This window comes from Salvelinus alpinus, chromosome 20, assembly GCF_045679555.1.
Source record: "Salvelinus alpinus chromosome 20, SLU_Salpinus.1, whole genome shotgun sequence".
In the NCBI taxonomy this organism is placed as follows: Eukaryota; Metazoa; Chordata; class Actinopteri; order Salmoniformes; family Salmonidae; genus Salvelinus; species Salvelinus alpinus.
Genome location: NC_092105.1, coordinates 13,887,139 through 13,906,709, shown reverse-complemented (window position 1 = coordinate 13,906,709; position 19,571 = coordinate 13,887,139). Strand labels below are relative to the sequence as shown.

The 19,571-nt window shown below is 43.4% G+C and overlaps 2 protein-coding genes across 13 annotated transcripts in view; one reads left to right on the top strand and one right to left on the bottom strand.

Annotated features, from left to right (window-relative positions):
• Positions 1-4,053: 4,053 nt before the first annotated feature.
• nyx (nyctalopin) lies at positions 4,054-12,010 on the top strand. The gene is made up of 4 exons (XM_071356345.1): positions 4,054-4,087; positions 5,517-5,803; positions 8,188-8,492; positions 9,125-12,010. Exons 1-4 carry the CDS (start codon positions 4,054-4,056, stop codon positions 9,954-9,956), a joined length of 1,458 nt encoding a protein of 485 aa, XP_071212446.1. The 3' UTR covers positions 9,957-12,010.
• Positions 12,011-15,707: 3,697 nt separating this feature from the next.
• Positions 15,708-19,571, bottom strand: part of LOC139547140 (peripheral plasma membrane protein CASK-like) — a 225,368-nt gene continuing 221,504 nt past the window's right edge. For 2 of the 12 annotated variants that reach the window (XM_071356183.1, XM_071356186.1), the window contains exon 26: positions 15,714-18,435. In XM_071356183.1, the coding sequence (XP_071212284.1) occupies positions 18,259-18,435 (177 nt within the window). In that variant the 3' untranslated portion in view covers positions 15,714-18,258. Of the gene's footprint in view, positions 18,436-19,571 lie in introns of all 12 variants that reach the window. The other 10 variants (XM_071356180.1, XM_071356182.1, XM_071356176.1 and 7 more) reach the window with 9 other exon arrangements.

Genomic DNA, 19,571 nt, shown 5'->3' with positions numbered 1-19,571 from the left:
CTCGTCACGGTATCTCTGCATTTAAATTGCCATTGATAAAATGCAATTGTGTTCATTGTCTGTAGCTTATGCCTGCCCATACCATAACTCCACCACCACCATGGAGCACTCTGTTCACCACATTGACATAAGCAAACCACTCGCCCACACGTGGTCTGCGGTTGTGAGGCCGGTTGGACTTACTTCCAAATTCTCTAAAACGACATTGGAGGCAGTTTATGGTAGAGAAATTAACATTCAATTCTCTGGCAACAGCTCTGGTGGACAGTCCTCCAGCCAGCATGCCAATTGCACGCTCCCTCAAAACTTGTGGCGTTGTGTGACAAAACTGCACATTTTAGTGTGACCTTTTATTGTCTACAACACAAGGTGCACCTGTGTAATGACCATGCTGTTTAATCAGCTTCTTCATATGCCACAACTGTCAGGTGGATGGATTATCAAGAGACCAGAGGTGGTGGAACAGAGTGCTCGGGTTGGGATGTAGGGCTCGAGCAAATCCTGAAGGTAAGGAGGGACAGTTCCCCTTGCTGCTCTGTAGGCTAGCACCAGGGTGGTGCAGACACAGATCCTCTCCACACCACCTGGTAGGAGCAACCTGCCAGGTAGGATGCAATCCAGGAGTGTGTAGAGCCTGAGATGCCCAGCCCTGAGAGGGTGGAGAGGAGGATCTGATGGTTCACGTTGAAATGACGTGGTGTGCCCAGTGAGGGGATCTACTGGTTATACATCCACATGCCAGAAGCATGAGATTTGAGTTAGGGTAATCTGACCCCAAATTGGTGGTTAAGAGCCTGTTTAGGAGCATCCGCACTGATTGATGACCTCTGACCTCTTAGGTTAAAAGAGGTGGAAAGCCTGCTGGCCGATTTTCCTGGATGTTCTGGACGAATAGGAAGCCTAGATTTGACAACTTGTTCTCCTTGATGAACTGAAGTGGTTGTGGATATAAATTTGTAGATTTGAGCTAGTAGTCTAATCTGAGTTGTGCTGTATGCTGCTGGGTTACAGGCCTGGCTGTGCTGTTAGCGTAGAGTACTGCTTTACCCCTCTGTTAATCCCTGTCTCTCCATCCATCCCTCCGTTTCCCCATCCATCCCTCCATCTCTCTCTCCTTCCAGGGGATTTGCCAGTAAGAGATGGGCTTTTGGGAATGTGTGTGTGGTGTGTAGTTAGTGATGAAGCAGTCATACATAAGCACACGCTGACTGGATAAGTACACACATGAATATTATGCACGCACACAGGTTTTAATGACGGTGGGGGTTGCTGTGGTTTAAGTGCAGGAACACACACACACACACACTGGTGTACTCACACTTATCAAACACACACATTCATACAAATGTATTTGCATATACTTGCACTCCCAGACACACACACACACACACACACACAGACAGGACCTGTTCGCCTGTTCAGTATGTGGGAGGGATCTCTGCTGACTGACCGGCAGGATGGACAGACAGATGTATGGATAGCAGCACACCTGGATCACACATGGACAGACATGATTGTCAGACATGATTGACAGGTAAGAACACGTTGTGTGTTTTATGGTATTTTACTACTTTTTACAATCCTGCCATAATTATGACAGAATTATATAAGTGTGTTGTCACACTATTTATTCGCAGAATTTCCAAATGGCATTTTGGTTTGCCTCCATGTCGATGTTATAATGCAAAATGTCCTTAAAAATGGTTTCATTGCTTGTGTTTTGTAACTTTTGAAGGGTCTTGTGTTTCTGTTGATTTGAATTGTTACCTATTTTAATGCTGTTTCTTTTGCCCTTTACTAAAATGCCAACCGTTTTTTTGTTGGAGCACTGCTTGTAAACTGCCAATATGAAATGAATAGATATTTTGTTAACTATTAGTAAACTGTTTGTGAATAATTGTATTACTTCATGTATTTATTCACATTTGTAAATACATATTTTATATTTAAACATTATAATAAGATGATGGTAATTCTATGTAAATAATGAACAACACAACTTTTAGATTGCTCCATGTATGTAACAATATTAACATATTAATACGTAGCAACATCTCTAAGCATCATAAGCAGATCTAACCTGATACAGTGTTGATGTGTTTTAACAGAATTGTGTGTGTGGTTTCAGATCTTCTTTAATCCTGTCATGTCCCAGATGAGAGACTGCAGGGATGATTCTCATTGCTTTAACAGGTCAGTCTCTCACTCATATCTACACTGTCTGTTATTCACTGTTTCTAACGACCTGTTTGAATACTTAGAAAGTGTGGATGGATGAAAAACAAACATAGCGACATACAGTCATGTCAGATCAGTGATTGCCTCTATCAAGAGACTAAGATAACTCAATAAGGAGTTGTGGGTATGTTTAAAGTGGCAATCTGGGATTCAAACAACAACAAAGCGCACACCCCTCCACTTTCTTGGTAAACAGCTGATGGATGGGGCTGGAGAAATATAACCACTCCCAAATTCATACGGGGCTGTAGATTTTATTGTTATTATTTATTTATTTCAGGTAGGCCAGTTGAGAACAAGTTCTCATTTACAACTGCGACCTGGCCAAGATAAAGCAAAGCAGTGCGACACAAACAACACAGAGTTACACATGGAATAAACACTGTGGCACGGTGATAGACTGCATCCAATTTGCTGAGTAGAGTGTTGGAGGCTATTTTGTAAATGACATCACCGAAGTCAAGGATCGATAGGATAGTCAGTTTTACGAGGGTATGTTTGGCAGCATGAGTGAAGGATGCTTTGTTGCGAAATAGGAAGCCGGTTCTAGATTGAATTTTGGATTGGAGACGCTTCATGTGAGTCTGGAAGGAGAGTTTACAGTCTAACCAGACACCTAGGTATTTGTAGTTGTCCACATATTCTAAGTCAGAACCGTCCAGAGTAGTGATGCTAGGCGGGCGGGCAGGGGCGGGCAGCGATCGGTTGAAGAGCATGCATTTAGTTTTACTTGCATTTAAGAGCAGTTGGAGGCCACGGAAGGAGTGTTGTATGGCATTGAAGCTTGTCTGGAGGTTTGTTAACACAGTGTCCAAAGAAGGGCCAGAAGTATACAGAATGGTGTCGTCTGCGTAGAGGTGGATCAGAGAATCACCAGCAGCAAGAGCGACATCATTGATGTGTACAGAGAAAAGAGTCGGACCGAGAATTGAACCCTGTGGCACCCCCATAGAGACTGCCATAGGTCCGGACAACAGGCCCTCCGATTTGACACACTGAACTCTATCTGAGAAGTAGTTGGTGAACCAGGCGAGGCAGTCATTTGAGAAACCAAGGCTGTTGCAATGGAGTGAAAACCAACTTATATTTTAGGTTGTGATGGAGTAAGAATGTTGAACTAAGCTCATGAGGCATTTATAAGTTATGTTCTTCAAGATATAATTCATTTTAAAGGCCAAAAATGTATGTATCAATCCCAGATCGCCCCCTCCTTAGATATCAATATACTGCATCCATCTATATCACCCTTCCGGATCTGTGGTGGATTGAGATGCAGCCCATACAAAAAAAACATCTGCTGTAGAAAGTGGCAGAGCTACAGAGTTGTTTGTCAGACCAGGAGACATCCCGAAAATCGGTCTTCTCACGAAAACCTCTGTAACATCCGAACGGTTTGGCCTACAAAACTAATATGACCACTCCATGGAAAGTTTTACTCTATGACCCCCACAAGACTTTTCTGAAGGTAACCCGGTACCGTTTTAAAAGATGTATGGAATTAGTTTTGTGCCATTAAAAAAAGGGATTAAATATGTGTCCCAAAAAATAAAGATATTTCCAGATTTAAAAGATATATATCTCCTAGAGATAGGAAAGACACTTCAAAACTTTATTCCTTATGATTTATTTTTTGACTCTCTGCATTGCCATTTATGAATGTCTAATTTGAATCGTTTCAGTGAACTATATTAGTTAAGGCAAAATTCTATATTTTATCAAATTATTTTTGTATATATTTTTTATGATACCTACAGGGGTCTTCAAATTAAAAATCAAATAGCTAAAGGATCCATGGATTTTTTGGGGTTAATGGGCATGGAAAAGAGGCTAGAAAAGCCTATGTTGACATGTTAGTAACACAGCCAGGCACAGCTTTAGGAATGAGTCATAAAATGGTAGGCTATACATGCTCTGGAGTTTCTTTTTATTTGACATTGTAAACATTGTGTGGTTGAGCATATGAATCCAAAAACAAATGTTCTCACACAAAGTTTCACATTTCTTCTTGAAATGTCTACTGATGATCCTCATGCTCTGAATGTCTTCTCTTGAATCACGTTACATTATTCTAATAGATATACAACAGACTACCATTAGATGCCCATTCTATTTCCAGTCCACTAATTCCAGTCCATCTATTTTCAGACTATTATTAGATGCCTATTCTATTTCCAGTCCATTAATCCAAACAAGCCTTCGTTAATCCTAACATGCCCCCCAACCCCCCACAAAAACCCTGGATACTGGGTTTGATTGAACAGTGGCCCTTAATCTGGAGAGATTTTATTGATTGATCAAATTAAAATCTACCGTTAAACTCCCAGCAGCCTTACTGTAGCTGGATGAGAGGGTAAAATCCCAGTCCTATTGTTGTATTAACTCATCCCTAATCTGAGTTGTTCTGTCTTAATCACATCATTTTTTGACTTGACTGCGGTCTGGTTTGGCATGATGCTATAACCCTGAGAATAGGCCTAGCTGTCAGGCCACTGTGCTGTGTGACTCCCTTATCAAATCATCACTGTCTCCACCCTGTGCCCTGGTACACATTTACTCACAACACCACTTTAATCTGGGCAGAGGGAACATTGCAGATCATATCCCCTCTACACTGTAGTGGGGATTTTCACTTGTCGATAATTATAATGATTATAATAATTATGATCGCTGGGCCTTAGTAAACAGATGCCAACTTTTTTCTGAGCTTTAGGAGCAACCTAGTCCTAGTCTTCCTTCAGTAAAAGCGCACCAGTATCTCTAATAAAAAGCTGATGTTTATAACCACTGTATATTCCTATGCACTACCGTGTTTATTTGAATCCACCCTCAAAATACTCATACTTGGTGAGATGAATGTAAGCAAAAGGTTAAGTTTGACATACAGTATGTATCTGCTAATCAGTGATATGGTTTGTTTTGCAACATCTGCGTTGTGTAACATAAGGTTAGGGTTACTGAATGAAAGTCGTAATCCTAAAACTTTCAAATCAGGTCTGTGAAATCCCCTCTCATCTCCACTGCAGTATTAACCAATCCTTCTCTGCCGTCCATCTGTCTGTCTCTCTGAGAAACTCATCTGGGATTTAGCTAAATTCATTTTGAGACATTTTGGGCAATTTATCATTTTGAGAAAAAGATCTTTGTAAATATAAACAAACCTCTGCTTTCTCTTGTTTTCTCATTCTCTTACCTTCCCCTCTATCTCCATCACTCCTCCATATGTATCTCTCCTCTATTCTCTTATTTCTTTCTCTCTTATCCTCTTCTCCTCCCTCTAGTCTCTGTCCTGTGCCTGTTTCCCCAGGCTGCGCTGGCTCTGTGGGCGTGTGCACGCTCCTGCCCAGCCTCTTGCACGTGCACGCTGGAGAAGAGCTGCAGTGTGTTGTGTGACCGCTCGGGCCTACCCGACCTGCCCCGGGAGTTCCCCTGTGAAGCGTCCTCCATCAACCTGGACAAGAACAGCCTTAAGTTCCTATCTGAGAGGGCCTTTGGTACCCTGCCGTCCCTCAGGTCCCTGTCCCTGGACCACAACAACATCTCCTTCATCACCCCTGGGGCCTTCAAGGTCAGCAGCAGGGGTGTAAAGTTCTTAAGTAAAAATACTTAAGTCGTTTTTTGGGGTATCTGTACTTTACTTTAATAATTATATTTTGACAACTTTTACTTTTACTTCACAACATTCCTAAAGAAAATAATGTACTTTTTACTCCATATATTTTCCCTGACAACCAAAAGTGCGCGTTCCATTTTGAATGCTTAGCAGGACAGGAAAATGGTCTAATTCATACAATTATCAAGAGAACATCCCTGGTCACCCCTACTGCCTCTGATCTGGCGGACTCACTAACCACACATGCTTCGTTTGTAAATGATGTCTGAGTGTTGGAGTGTGCCCCTGGCTATCTGTAAAAACAAAAACGAATGATGCTGTCTGGTTTGCTTAACATAAGGAATTAGAAATTATTTATACGTTAAGTTTAACTTTTGATACTGAAGTATATTTTAGCAATTACATTTACTTTTGATACTTAAGTATATTTAAAACCAAAAACTTTCAGACTTTTACTCAAGTAGTATTTTACTGGGTGACGTTCACTTTTACTTGAGTCATTTTCTATTAAGGTATCTTTACTTTTACTCAAGTATGAGATTTGGGTACTTTTTCCACCAGCAACATCTTGACTGTTGTATTCTCAAAAATGTAATAAAAACTGCACTTGTCCTTTTCTACCAGCACTTTGCTAATAACTACAGTGGGCTCTAAAATTACTGGCACCCCTGACTGGCAATGCACAAACAATACTTAAAACAATATAAACAATATAATTATAGAGAGAAACTCAAAATACCAACATGTGAAAAATACTGTACTTTATTAATGTTTCAATGGAACCAACCAAAATAATTTATTGATTTAATTAACTATAAAACAATTCAAAAGATATGGAACAGTTGAAAACCTTACGGGTAGAGGACGCAACTGCATTTTATACCCCGGGATAGGGAGGAGGATGGTGAGAGAAGCAACAAAATCCCCAAGAATCACTGTGAAAGAATTGCAGGCCTTGGTGTCGTCTTGAGATCACCAGGTTTCAGAAAGCACCATCAGACGCCACCTCCACAACCACAGGCTCTTTGGAAGGGCTGCCAGAAGAAAGACCTTAATGACCCCAAGACACAGACGCAAGCGCTTGGAGTTTGCCAAACGTGATTTAAATTATGATTGGAAGAAGGTGCTCTGGTCAGATGAGACCAAAATTGAACGTTTTGGTCAGATACAGCATCGGCATGTTTGGCATCGAAATAGAGATGCATACAAGGAGAGGCACCTCATACTCACGGTGAAATATGGTGGTGGGTCAGTGATGTTTTGGGGCTGTTTTAATTCCAGAGGTCCAGAGGCACTGGTTAAGATTGATGGCATAATGAATTCCACCAAGTACCAGGCAATTTTGGCTGACAATCTGGTTGCCTCTGCCAGAAGGCTGGGACTTGGCCGTATGTGGACTTTACAACAAGACAATGACTCAAAACATACCTCAAGATCCACACAGAAATGGTTCTGTGACAACAAAATCAATGTTCTGCTATGGCCATCTCAGTCACCGGACCTCAATCCAATCGAAAACCTGTGGGCTGAGTGGAAGAGGGCAGTTGATAAGCGCAAACCCAAGAATGTGAAGGTTCTTGAAAGGATCTGCATAGAGGAATGGTCCAAAATCCCTCCAAATGTGTTCCTTAACCCTGTCAAACATTACAGGAAAAGACCATGCTGTTATCCTTGCCAGAGATGGTTGCAATAAGTACTAAATGAGGAGTGCCAACAATTATGAAACCTTGATTTTGGTGAAATGTATTTTGTATTAAATAATTGTATGATTTTGGTGGGTTCCATTGAAACATTAATAAAGTACAGTATTTCTCACATGTTGGTATTTTGAGTTTCTCTCTATAATTATATTGTTTATATTATTTTAAGTATTGTTTGTGCATTGCCAGTCAGGGGTGCCAGTAATTTTAGAGCCCACTGTATTTTATTGAGGGAAAATGTACTTACTACGACTGTGATATGTAGTTGGCTCACATAGCTTTCTTAAGACAGTTTGCTAAAGAATAAGAGAGTCTGCTAAATTAGTAAAATGTCAATGGTAAGTGGAAATGTTTGGTTACAGGTCAGATACAAAGAAACAACATCGGTGACATACTGTACACACACCTAACAAACACACAATCAAAAAGAGATCCATTAATCAAGATTACAAATTGTCTTTTTGCTTGAGATTATGTCCTTTTCCTCTCCTGATATACTGAGCATTTGGTTGATTGAATTTGTTCAGTATTATTGATCATGTTTTGACTTCTCTTATTGCTGTACGTGAACAGTTTGGAGTGTATAGAATATATGATTCTTATACTACTAACACATGTATTATTATGATAATTCTCTAGGGTCTACCCAACCTAGTGGAACTGAAGATGGCCCACAATGAGTACATCCGTTACCTCCACACCCGCACCTTCACCGGGCTCAAACGCCTGGTCCGACTGGACGTGGCCGACTGTAACCTCTTCAATATGCCCGACCGGATCTTTCTAGAAAATTATGCTCTGAAGGAACTCTTCTGCTTCCAGAACAACTTCCGAAGGATTCCTGGAGCGTTCCGTGGGATGGAGAACCTGACCCACGTCTACCTGGAGCGGAACAAGATCGAGGCGGTGGCATATAACTCTCTCCTGGGCCTGGGGAACCTCAGGTAGGTAGCTAGCTATAACTCATAGAGAAAGAGAGAGAGAAAGGAAAGGCAGACTCTGTTCACTGTTGGCTGCTTTTGGCAAGAAGTTCTTTAAACATTTCAACCATGTTGATCTTTGTTAAATTTGTACAGTTATAAAAACCTTTGAAGCCAAATTGGTGCAAAGACCAATAATGTCAAAACATTATAACTAGCATTATCTTATTGGCGCCGGAGAAGAAGGCTGACGTTTTACGTGTCCCCAACCGATAGTTTTTTTTGTTTGTTTATTTGCGTTGTTTGTAACTTATTTTTTAAACTTATTTTGTACATAATGTTGCCTCTACCGTATTGTTATTTTACTGCTGCTCTTTAATTACTTGTTACTTTTATTTCCTATTCTTATCCGTATTTTTTTTAACTGCATTGTTGGTTAGGGGCTCGTAAGTAAGCATTTCACTGTAAGGTCTACTACACCTGTTGTATTCGGCGCATGTGACTAATAGAATTTGATTTGATTTGATTTTTGACAAACTTCTTGGTGAGCAGCAAACATTGAGCCGACATTTCTTTCTCTCTTCGTCTGGATAATTCATTATCCTGTTCTTTTTAGATGTGCATAATCACACTTCTCATTTCCCAAAACCCGTCAGGTACTTGAACCTCCAGGAGAACCGCATCAACGTGATCCACGACCAGTCCTTTCAGGACCTCCTGCGCCTGGAGAACTTCTACCTCAACGACAACCTGCTGTCTGAGCTGCCTCGGGTGGCCTTCAAGGGCCTTAGCCGCCTCAAGATGCTCAACCTGGGGGGCAACCAGCTCACCAACATCTCCAAGACCTGGTTCAGCGACCTGGTGGAGCTGGAGGTCCTCTACCTGGACCGCAACCGCCTGGTCTATATCGAGGAGGGCTCCTTTGAGAACCTGACCAGTCTGATCACCCTCCACCTCAACAGCAACAACCTCAGCTCCCTGCCCTTCCCCGTCTTCCAGCCTGTCTACTTCATCGGACGCCTCTACCTCTTCAGGAACCCCTGGGAATGTGACTGCTCTCTGGAGTATCTTAAGGAGTGGATGGAGAGTTATAAGTTGGTCCGGGACATCCCCTGCGCCTCCCCGTCCTCCGTGGTCGGCCTAGATCTGAGCGAGGTAGTCTTCGCCAGGGTGAATGGGTCGTGCCTGGATCCGGGGGAGCTGAATCTGACCACGATGTCTTCGGAGATCCTCTCGACCACGGAGAACCGTTTCAACAGCCTGATCTCCAAGCTGCTACAGCAGGAGCTCAGGGAAGAGGTGGGGAATGGGACGGAGAGCCTGAGGAACGGGACCCTGCTGGACCCCGCAGAGGGACTCAGCGCTGGGATCAAAGGGGCAGACGTCAGCCAATCACTGGTCTCTTTGTTGGTGATATGGTGTGTCTTCTGGATGACGATTGGCCAATTGGATGTGGATTTCCTGTTTGGGCATGTGACTGGGACCTGAGAGATGGAATAATGTGGTTGTGTTTCGTAAAATTGGGTGATTTCTTCCCCCATTGGGAGGAAAGCTGTTTAGAATGAAGGACACTACAGACAAGTCAATCTTTGTTGGATGTTTGAGTATCTGACTGTCCAATGAAGTCTTGTGGAGTATGTGAGTTTCCTGCTGATGAAAACTCACATTTGTTTGTTGTTCATCCTTCGAAATGAAAGGAATAAGTAATACAACAGGTTCAGATCACATGGATACAGGCTGAACTGAGAGGGTGGCTCATGTAAAACACTGAACTGCTTGATATTTCACAGCACAGATTTGTCTTGTACTATGCAGAATGTGTGTTGTATTGAAACCATGGATTATTGCAATGGTTTAGATTTCAATACCTTCCTTGTGTTACATAACATTCTCTAATGAATGATAGCATTCATTCATATTATATAATATTTAAAACATGAATGTGTTCCCTGTAACATTAATAAACATTATTCTAATTAATGTAAATGTGTAAAAGCTGACAGGTCAAGTCATCAGCGCCTTTATATACTCAACAGATATTTTTCTCCCTCATTCTTCTTGTTTTAATCATTCAACTCAGTAAATGTAGACTGTGCAGCTTTTCATACATGCATTAATCTTCTTACAGTGTGCTCCTCTTTGCCTTGTAAGCCTCTGTCTAGTCTAGCACAATGTAATGGAGGGAGTTTATCATTGCGTTTGCCTCTTATGGACCTGATTTCCCTTATGTATACAGTATGTTGTTCAGTCAATAAGGAAAATTATCAAAAAGACAGAACGAACTGCATTCTTTGGGATGATCTACAGTACTGTATTGACTGTCACATGACAATGTATCAATGGACTATCAAAGCACTCCCTTTTTGCATTAGATTTGTACTATTGATGATGCAGCATACATTTCATACACAGTCTCTGTGCACAGTAAATATGCAATTTTGTATATGGGTGTGCATATTAACACCTATCTTTCTGTTTAAATAGGTACAACTATCCATGATTTGATATGTATAGATACATATGTTTCCTATGACCACAATGTTTGCTAAATGTCGCTTGCCAAACCAGTGATTTAGTTAAATGGTGTTCGTTGGCATAATATAATTATTAATATTGACCTTACTCCTTCACAGAGCGATGTATACTAAACTCTTAATAACACACAACTCTGCTCCTACACATTATTTAGGGCTAGATGCAATCTGTTTCGAGGAAGATCCTTGTTTATAGCACAATGAAAGTGTAAAGGTAATTTCCGATTGAGCCGACATATGCAGCGCGTACCGTGAATGCGGTCTCTGCGAACGCTGGAACATTGCCTTTAAATTTCAATCACCCTATTGCGCCGATCTTTCACGCTACGGATTTAATCTAGGTCTTAGATTTCCTTCCAACAGTTTGAACTCTGACCCTGATCTGCTAAGGATGTTCTTTTAGCCTAGTGGAAACGTCAACCCACCCGGTGAAGTAATGGTAAATCTGCTGTTAATGTGAGATGAGGTCTAGGGCTATGGGATGACTCCTGGGATGGGCTGGACGCTGCAAGGCCATGGTGTCATATTAGATCACTGTGGTTTACTTTATGTATTATTACCATGTCTTATATAATGCATTAATGTATTTATTTCATGTATTAATGTTGGTGTTATTTTTTAAATTATAAACTGCTGAGAGTTAGGGATTATATTTCTCAATTTTTTGTATTTGGACTGAACCACCAGGGAACTGGATGAGGAGGGCGATGGTGTGGTCTGACCGTGATCATGATAATGAGCTAGGTGGAGTTTTCTCCATTTTACTTGCAACCGTCCAGCTCTTTCTGATCTAACCCTATGGGGTCTTCAAAAAGTGTCTAAGGTTTAGGGGTTAGAGGTTAAGTGGGAGTGTGATAGAGATGAACTGTACTGTGGGGCTTAAAGTAAAATGAATGACTGATTATTGAGAGACGCTGCTGGTGAACCTGAATAAACATCATGTTCTGTGTGTGTGTGCGCGTGCGTGCGAGAGACACAGGTTACATTTTCAACACATAAAAGGAAATATATATATTTTTAAATTCATATTGAAGAACTTTATCATTGTAGATTATTTTACACTGGGGCAGTCATACATATATCATCATCAGTCATATTTCTTATACACAGTTATTCAGATACACAAACTGCCTACTGCTCCTTTGCAAAGCCTTCACCTTGCAAAACGTAGTGTGTACACATCCTTTTTGATCCAGAATACAAATCAGCGTTAATCTATCGTTGATTAAACTTAATTAAAACATTAGTACTCTCAGACAACACATTTCTGAAATGGCAAAACAGGAATCAGTTGTAATTTGATCCCCTCCTCTTGATTTTCTTATACAACAAATCAGGACAATTGTTTTTTAACAAACACATCGATCTCGCTACCATGGTCGATTTGGAAAATTCTGTTGTATTCTAGAAATGTCGTCTGAAATGCCAAGGGATGTGCATAGGTTTCAAGGTTATTTTTGTTGGTTGTTATTTCCTGTTCCCCTTGCTTCCATTGGTCGAGTGGAGTCTTCCAGACACGTGGAATGTTGGTGGAATGTTGGTTTTCAGTAGAGAGGAGGTTACAGCAGGACACTGGGAACACTGATGGACTGACCGACTGACGGACAGATGGCATGTAAGCTTGCGAATGTCCAACATGCACGAGACCTCATTCAAATCTCTAAAACATTTCTGGATTTGTTTAGAAGAGACAGTATCTTGTGGAGGTGTGAGTGTGTGTCTGCAGGGGAGAGGGGTGGCTAGGGTGATAACATGTACAGTCAAAATGAAGCAAGATGAAACTGAACTACAATGCATGAATAATAAGTGAGTGAGCTTAGAGAAAGACAGAAAATGATTATGTGAACAAAGTTTACAATAAAGGCTAATACATAGTGCTGAGGGATTAGTGCTTTTCTAGGTCGGGTCGGTTTTGGTTTGATTCTTTAAAAAATAATCACAGTTTTCGATTTTGGTTTGAATTATTATTGTTTGATCATGAAATGCATTCTGGAATAGTGACCTATTTTTCTTTTTTTTTGCATTTGAATGGAAATTCCAAAGCCAAAAATTGTGAACATTCTTATCGCGAAAACATTTACATTTAAGTCATTTAGCAGACGCTCTTATCCAGAGCGACTTACAAATTGGTGCATTCACCTTATGATATCCAGTGGAACAACCACTTTACAATAGTGCATCTAACTCTTTTAAGGGGGGGGGGGGTTAGAAGGATTACTTTATCCTATCCTAGGTATTCCTTAAAGAGGTGGGGTTTCAGGTGTCTCCGGAAGGTGGTGATTGACTCCGCTGACCTGGCGTCGTGAGGGAGTTTGTTCCACCATTGGGGTGCCAGAGCAGCGAACAGTTTTGACTGGGCTGAGCGGGAACTGTACTTCCTCAGAGGTAGGGAGGCGAGCAGGCCAGAGGTGGATGAACGCAGTGCCCTTGTTTGGGTGTAGGGCCTGATCAGAGCCTGAAGGTACGGAGGTGCCGTTCCCCTCACAGCTCCGTAGGCAAGCACCATGGTCTTGTAGCAGATGCGAGCTTCAACTGGAAGCCAGTGGAGAGAGCGGAGGAGCGGGGTGACGTGAGAGAACTTAGGAAAGTTGAACACCAGACGGGCTGCGGCGTTCTGGATGAGTTGTAGGGGTTTAATGGCACAGGCAGGGAGCCCAGCCAACAGCGAGTTGCAGTAATCCAGACGGGAGATGACAAGTGCCTGGATTAGGACCTGCGCCGCTTCCTGCGTGAGGCAGGGTTGTACTCTGCGAATGTTGTAGAGCATGAACCTACAGGAACGGGTCACCGCCTTGATGTTAGTTGAGAACGACAGGGTGTTGTCCAGGATCACGCCAAGGTTCTTAGCACTCTGGGAGGAGGACACAATGGAGTTGTCAACCGTGATGGCGAGATCATGGAACGGGCAGTACTTCCCCGGGAGGAAGAGCAGCTCCGTCTTGCCGAGGTTCAGCTTGAGGTGGTGATCCGTCATCCACACTGATATGTCTGCCAGACATGCAGAGATGCGATTCACCACCTGGTTATCAGAGGGGGGAAAGGAGAAGATTAATTGTGTGTCGTCTGCATAGCAATGATAGGAGAGACCATGTGAGGATATGACAGAGCCAAGTGACTTGGTGTATAGCGAGAATAGGAGAGGGCCTAGAACAGAGCCCTGGGGGACACCAGTGGTGAGAGCACGTGGTGCGGAGACAGATTCTCGCCACGCCACCTGGTAGGAGCGACCTGTCAGGTAGGACGCAATCCAAGCGTGGGCCGCGCCGGAGATGCCCAGCTTGGAGAGGGTGGAGAGGAGGATCTGATGGTTCACAGTATCAAAGGCAGCCGATAGGTCTAGAAGGATGAGAGCAGAGGAGAGAGAGTTAGCTTTAGCAGTGCGGAGCGCCTCCGTGACACAGAGAAGAGCAGTCTCAGTTGAATGACTAGTCTTGAAACCTGACTGATTTGGATCAAGAAGGTCATTCTGAGAGAGATAGCAGGAGAGCTGGCCAAGGACGGCACGTTCAAGAGTTTTGGAGAGAAAAGAAAGAAGGGATACTGGTCTGTAGTTGTTGACATCGGAGGGATCGAGTGTAGGTTTTTTCAGAAGGGGTGCAACTCTCGCTCTCTTGAAGACGGAAGGGACGTAGCCAGCGGTCAAGGATGAGTTGATGAGCGAGGTGAGGTAAGGGAGAAGGTCTCCGGAAATGGTCTGGAGAAGAGAGGGGATAGGGTCAAGCGGGCAGATTGTTGGGCGGCCGGCCGTCACAAGACGCGAGATTTCATCTGGAGAGAGAGGGGAGAAAGAGGTCAAAGCACAGGGTAGGGCAGTGTGAGCAGAACCAGCGGTGTCGTTTGACTTAGCAAACGAGGATCGGATGTCGTCGACCTTCTTTTCAAAATGGTTGACGAAGTCATCAGCAGAGAGGGAGGAGGGGGGAGGAGGGGGAGGAGGATTCAGGAGGGAGGAGAAGGTGGCAAAGAGCTTCCTAGGGTTAGAGGCAGATGCTTGGAATTTAGAGTGGTAGAAATTGGCTTTAGCAGCAGAGACAGAAGAGGAGAATGTAGAGAGGAGGGAGTGAAAGGATGCCAGGTCCGCAGGGAGGCGAGTTTTCCTCCATTTCCGCTCGGCTGCCCGGAGCCCTGTTCTGTGAGCTCGCAATGAGTCGTCGAGCCACGGAGCAGGAGGGGAGGACCGAGCCGGCCTGGAGGATAGGGGACATAGAGAGTCAAAGGATGCAGAAAGGGAGGAGAGGAGGGTTGAGGAGGCAGAATCAGGAGATAGGTTGGAGAAGGTTTGAGCAGAGGGAAGAGATGATAGGATGGAAGAGGAGAGAGTAGCGGGGGAGAGAGAGCGAAGGTTGGGACGGCGCGATACCATCCGAGTAGGGGCAGTGTGGGAAGTGTTGGATGAGAGCGAGAGGGAAAAGGATACAAGGTAGTGGTCGGAGACTTGGAGGGGAGTTGCAATGAGATTAGTGGAAGAACAGCATCTAGTAAAGATGAGGTCAAGCGTATTGCCTGCCTTGTGAGTAGGGGGGGAAGGTGAGAGGGTGAGGTCAAAAGAGGAGAGGAGTGGAAAGAAGGAGGCAGAGAGGAATGAGTCAAAGGTAGACGTGGGGAGGTTAAAGTCACCCAGAACTGTGAGAGGTGAGCCATCCTCAGGAAAGGAACTTATCAGGGCGTCAAGCTCATTGATGAACTCTCCAAGGGAACCTGGAGGGCGATAAATGATAAGGATGTTAAGCTTGAAAGGGCTGGTAACTGTGACAGCATGGAATTCAAAGGAGGCGATAGACAGATGGGTCAGGGGAGAAAGAGAGAATGTCCACTTGGGAGAGATGAGGATCCCAGTGCCACCACCCCGCTGACCAGAAGCTCTCGGGGTGTGCGAGAACACGTGGGCAGACGAGGAGAGAGCAGTAGGAGTAGCAGTGTTATCAGTGGTAATCCATGTTTCCGTCAGTGCCAAGAAGTCGAGGGACTGGAGGGAAGCATAGGCTGAGATGAACTCTGCCTTGTTGGCCGCAGATCGGCAGTTCCAGAGGCTGCCTGAGACCTGGAACTCCACGTGGGTCGTGCGCGCTGGGACCACCAGGTTAGAGTAGCAGCGGCCACGCGGTGTGAAGCGTTTGTATGGTCTGTGCAGAGAGGAGAGAACAGGGATAGACAGACACATAGTTGACAGGCTACAGAAGAGGCTACGCTAATGCAAAGGAGATTGGAATGACAAGTGGACTACACGTCTCGAATGTTCAGAAAGTTAAGCTTACGTTGCAAAAAATCTTATTGACTAAAATGATATAGTACTGCTGGCTGGTGAAATAGGCTAGCTAGCAGTGGCTGCGTTGTTGACTTTGTTTGAAAGTGTAGCTGGCTAGGTAACCTCTAACTGGCTAGGTAACCTCGACAATTACTCTAGACTACACAATTATCTTGGATACAAAGACGGCTATGTAGCCAGCTAAGATCAAACAAATCAAGTGAAAACATTGAAAATATTCCATTGTCTCGGTCAGGTCCACATTGAGTAGACATCAATAGAAAAATAGGAAATTACTCTGAAGTAATAAAATATTTCAGTTGTGTTTTATTACTTGGTTTTTATTTGATGACGTTATTATTTTTAATTCCTCAAAGTCATCTTATCGCTGTTCAGGCAGTAGCAGTCAGCCAGCCAGATAACGTTATCTCTGTACTCCCCATATTGTTCTGTCTTTAGTCGTCCTATTTAGCTAGGCTAGCTGTACAGCTGTCTGACAAAATCCTTTTACTAGATCTTCAAATAATATTAGCTTAATGAAAGCTACAACTCCCTTCAGCCAAGTGGCCCACATAGTTCTTGAGTTGATTTCTTTTGTGAATTATTTGATTTCTCTCTAGAGAAACAGTGCATTTGGCTCACACAAAAAAATGAACTAAATGGATTTCAAGTTATTGAACCGACATCTTGTTGAAAAACCGAAAATCACCCGAAATGAATCTCTCAGCACTACTAATAAAGGAGGAGTAAAGGATGAATAAAGAGGTGTTGAGAGCCAGATAAAGGGAGGCTGGAGTGTGTGTGTGGTTCTTGTGTGGTTCTTCTTCAGTCTGTCCAGAGAGAGAGAAAGAGAATATGCAGGAAAAGAGCTGCAACACAGAGACAGCTGACACATCGATCACATCTACAGCATCATTGTGCAAAATGGTCCGCAGCATCATCTGGATATGTGTGCAACAAAAGTTCAACATTCACCTTCTGCTACCATTTCTGTCAAGCCGTCGAGCATGCACACGTTCAATATATCCAATGTATTTACCACACAGAACGCATTACAACTGCCTCTGCAAAACAACGCTGCAAGGCAAGCGCAGAGTACCATTGGAAATGAATGTACTTCTGGTGTACGGCAATGCAATGACGCTGTCGGGGGGATCGAGGAGAAAGAACTTCAACATCCATGAAGGATGGGGTAATGGGGTCACAGCCAGTAACATGATGCAGAAGGCTGCAGTGCACTACGAGGGGAGGAGATATAGTACTGTCTCTTTAAAACAAACTTCTACAAAAATGTTGCCTCCTAGCTAATACAGACATGACTATATCTATTTGTTTATTTTGTTTATACAACACTATGGCTAGGTAGTCTGTAAGGGCAGAATCTCATCGGCTGCTGCAGGTCGTATGCAGTAGATGGAGGATTTCAATTGGCTGCTGAAGGTCATGTGCAGTACACAGAGGTTTCTGATTGGTTGAGGTGCTTTTCTTTTCCTGAAGGAATGATGTGAGTTTTTCATAGAGAATAATAGAGGCCTCAAGTGGCCAAAAGGTCCTATTAGCATGGGCAGCTAAGGGCTTCCACCATGCTTCGGCCATTTTAAAGTAGTCAAAGTAGTCAGCTGGGTGGAGATTCCTATGGGTTGTAGCTTCAATGGTGCTGCCCATGCTGTCACAGATGCGATAATGGCACAGCTATAAAGAGGAGTCCTCTATCTCTATGGAGTTTTCACAGAGATGCATCGCTGAGGAGGGGGAGAAGGGGAGGGGGAGCTAAAGAGGAGTCATTGGGGAGGGGAGGGGAGAGGTGTTGTCCATAAAGGTCCAGTAGGACAGAGAGGGGAGGGGAGGAGAAGAGAGGAGGAGAAAGCAGAGGAGAGGAGAGGAGGAGAAAGCAGAGGAGAGGAGAGGAGGAGAAAGCAGAGGAGAGGAGAGGAGAGGAGAGGAGAGGAGAGGAGAGAGAGGAGAGGAGAGGAGGAGAAAGCAGAGGAGAGGAGGGCTTTGTGTTTTTTCCTCAGTAGACCCAGGACACAGGGATCCACTGTGCGTTGGTACAGACCAGGTCTATAGCCTCCTCTAGGTGTCTGATGGTCTCATCTATCTCGTTGTTGATTATGGTCTGGTCAAAGTAATGGGCATAGGTCTTCTGGAGAATTTCTGACTCCTTCTGAAGATGCTGCAATGATTCGTCCTACAGAGAGAGAGAAAGAGGGGGGAGGAGCGAGAGAACGAGAGAGAGAGAGGGGGGGGGAGGAGCGAGAGAACGAGAGAGAGAGAGAGACATAATAAGACACAGACAGAGATCTGATACCAATATAGCAGTTTTAAATGAAACTGACAGAGAAAGAGTGAGTGTATAGAGTGGATGAGTAGGGATTCAGGACAGTGCTTTGGTAGGTCTGGCCCTGGTGTCCTCAGTGAGAGGAGACTGGAGGAGAGAATTGAGCTGGTTTACTGAGGTAATACTACCACACAATAGACCACTAGTGACTATGGCCAGCGTTTTCTCTACTCATACTTACTGGCAGCTTCCTGCACCACCTGGGGAGCTGAGAGCCAGTCAACCGAACGCAAGAGAAACGGAAAAATAGAAGCTCACAAAGACAGCATGCAAAATAAACCAGAGAAGAAAGCGATGAGAGAAGAAAAAGAAAATGTCGGAGTGCAGAAAAAAAAGAAGAGTACCACAGTACGAGTCATGATACCCAGAAAACCTAGTGGTCAAACAGGGAAATGGTTCCAGTTGTTTTTCCACCTTTCATTTTTCCCATAGGGGATTTTAGAAACACTTAAAATAAAGGGTCGTGTTTCGTGTAGGCTTACCCTGTTGTGACATTTTGATAACCGTGTAAATCTCTTTAGGACAAGGTGACTTTTATTACTATATTTGCCTGTATTTATCCCCCAAAAACATGGCTCTCGTAAAGAACTACAAATGTCATAATGATCTGGACGAAACTGCCAAATCGAGGCAAAGGTAAGAATATCTGGATTAACTATCTAATGTTAGCTAAATGTAGTAATGAATAAATAGGCTACATTTATTTAAATGGACAATTCTGTGAACTGTCTTGTGCAAGTTTTAAACTGACACAATACCTGTTAGCAAAGGTGTCAGCTAGAGATGACGTGCAGGAGCTTGCAGGGATTTACAGTTTTGCATGATGTCTACTTTGATGCAAATTAGCATTTTCGAATCTGAGAGTAAATAGAGCTGAATATATTGATAAAAGTCACCTTGTCTGAGAGAGATTGACAAGGTTATCAAAACATCACACTAGTGTAAACCTACACAAAACACAGCCTTTATTTTAAGTGTTTTTATAA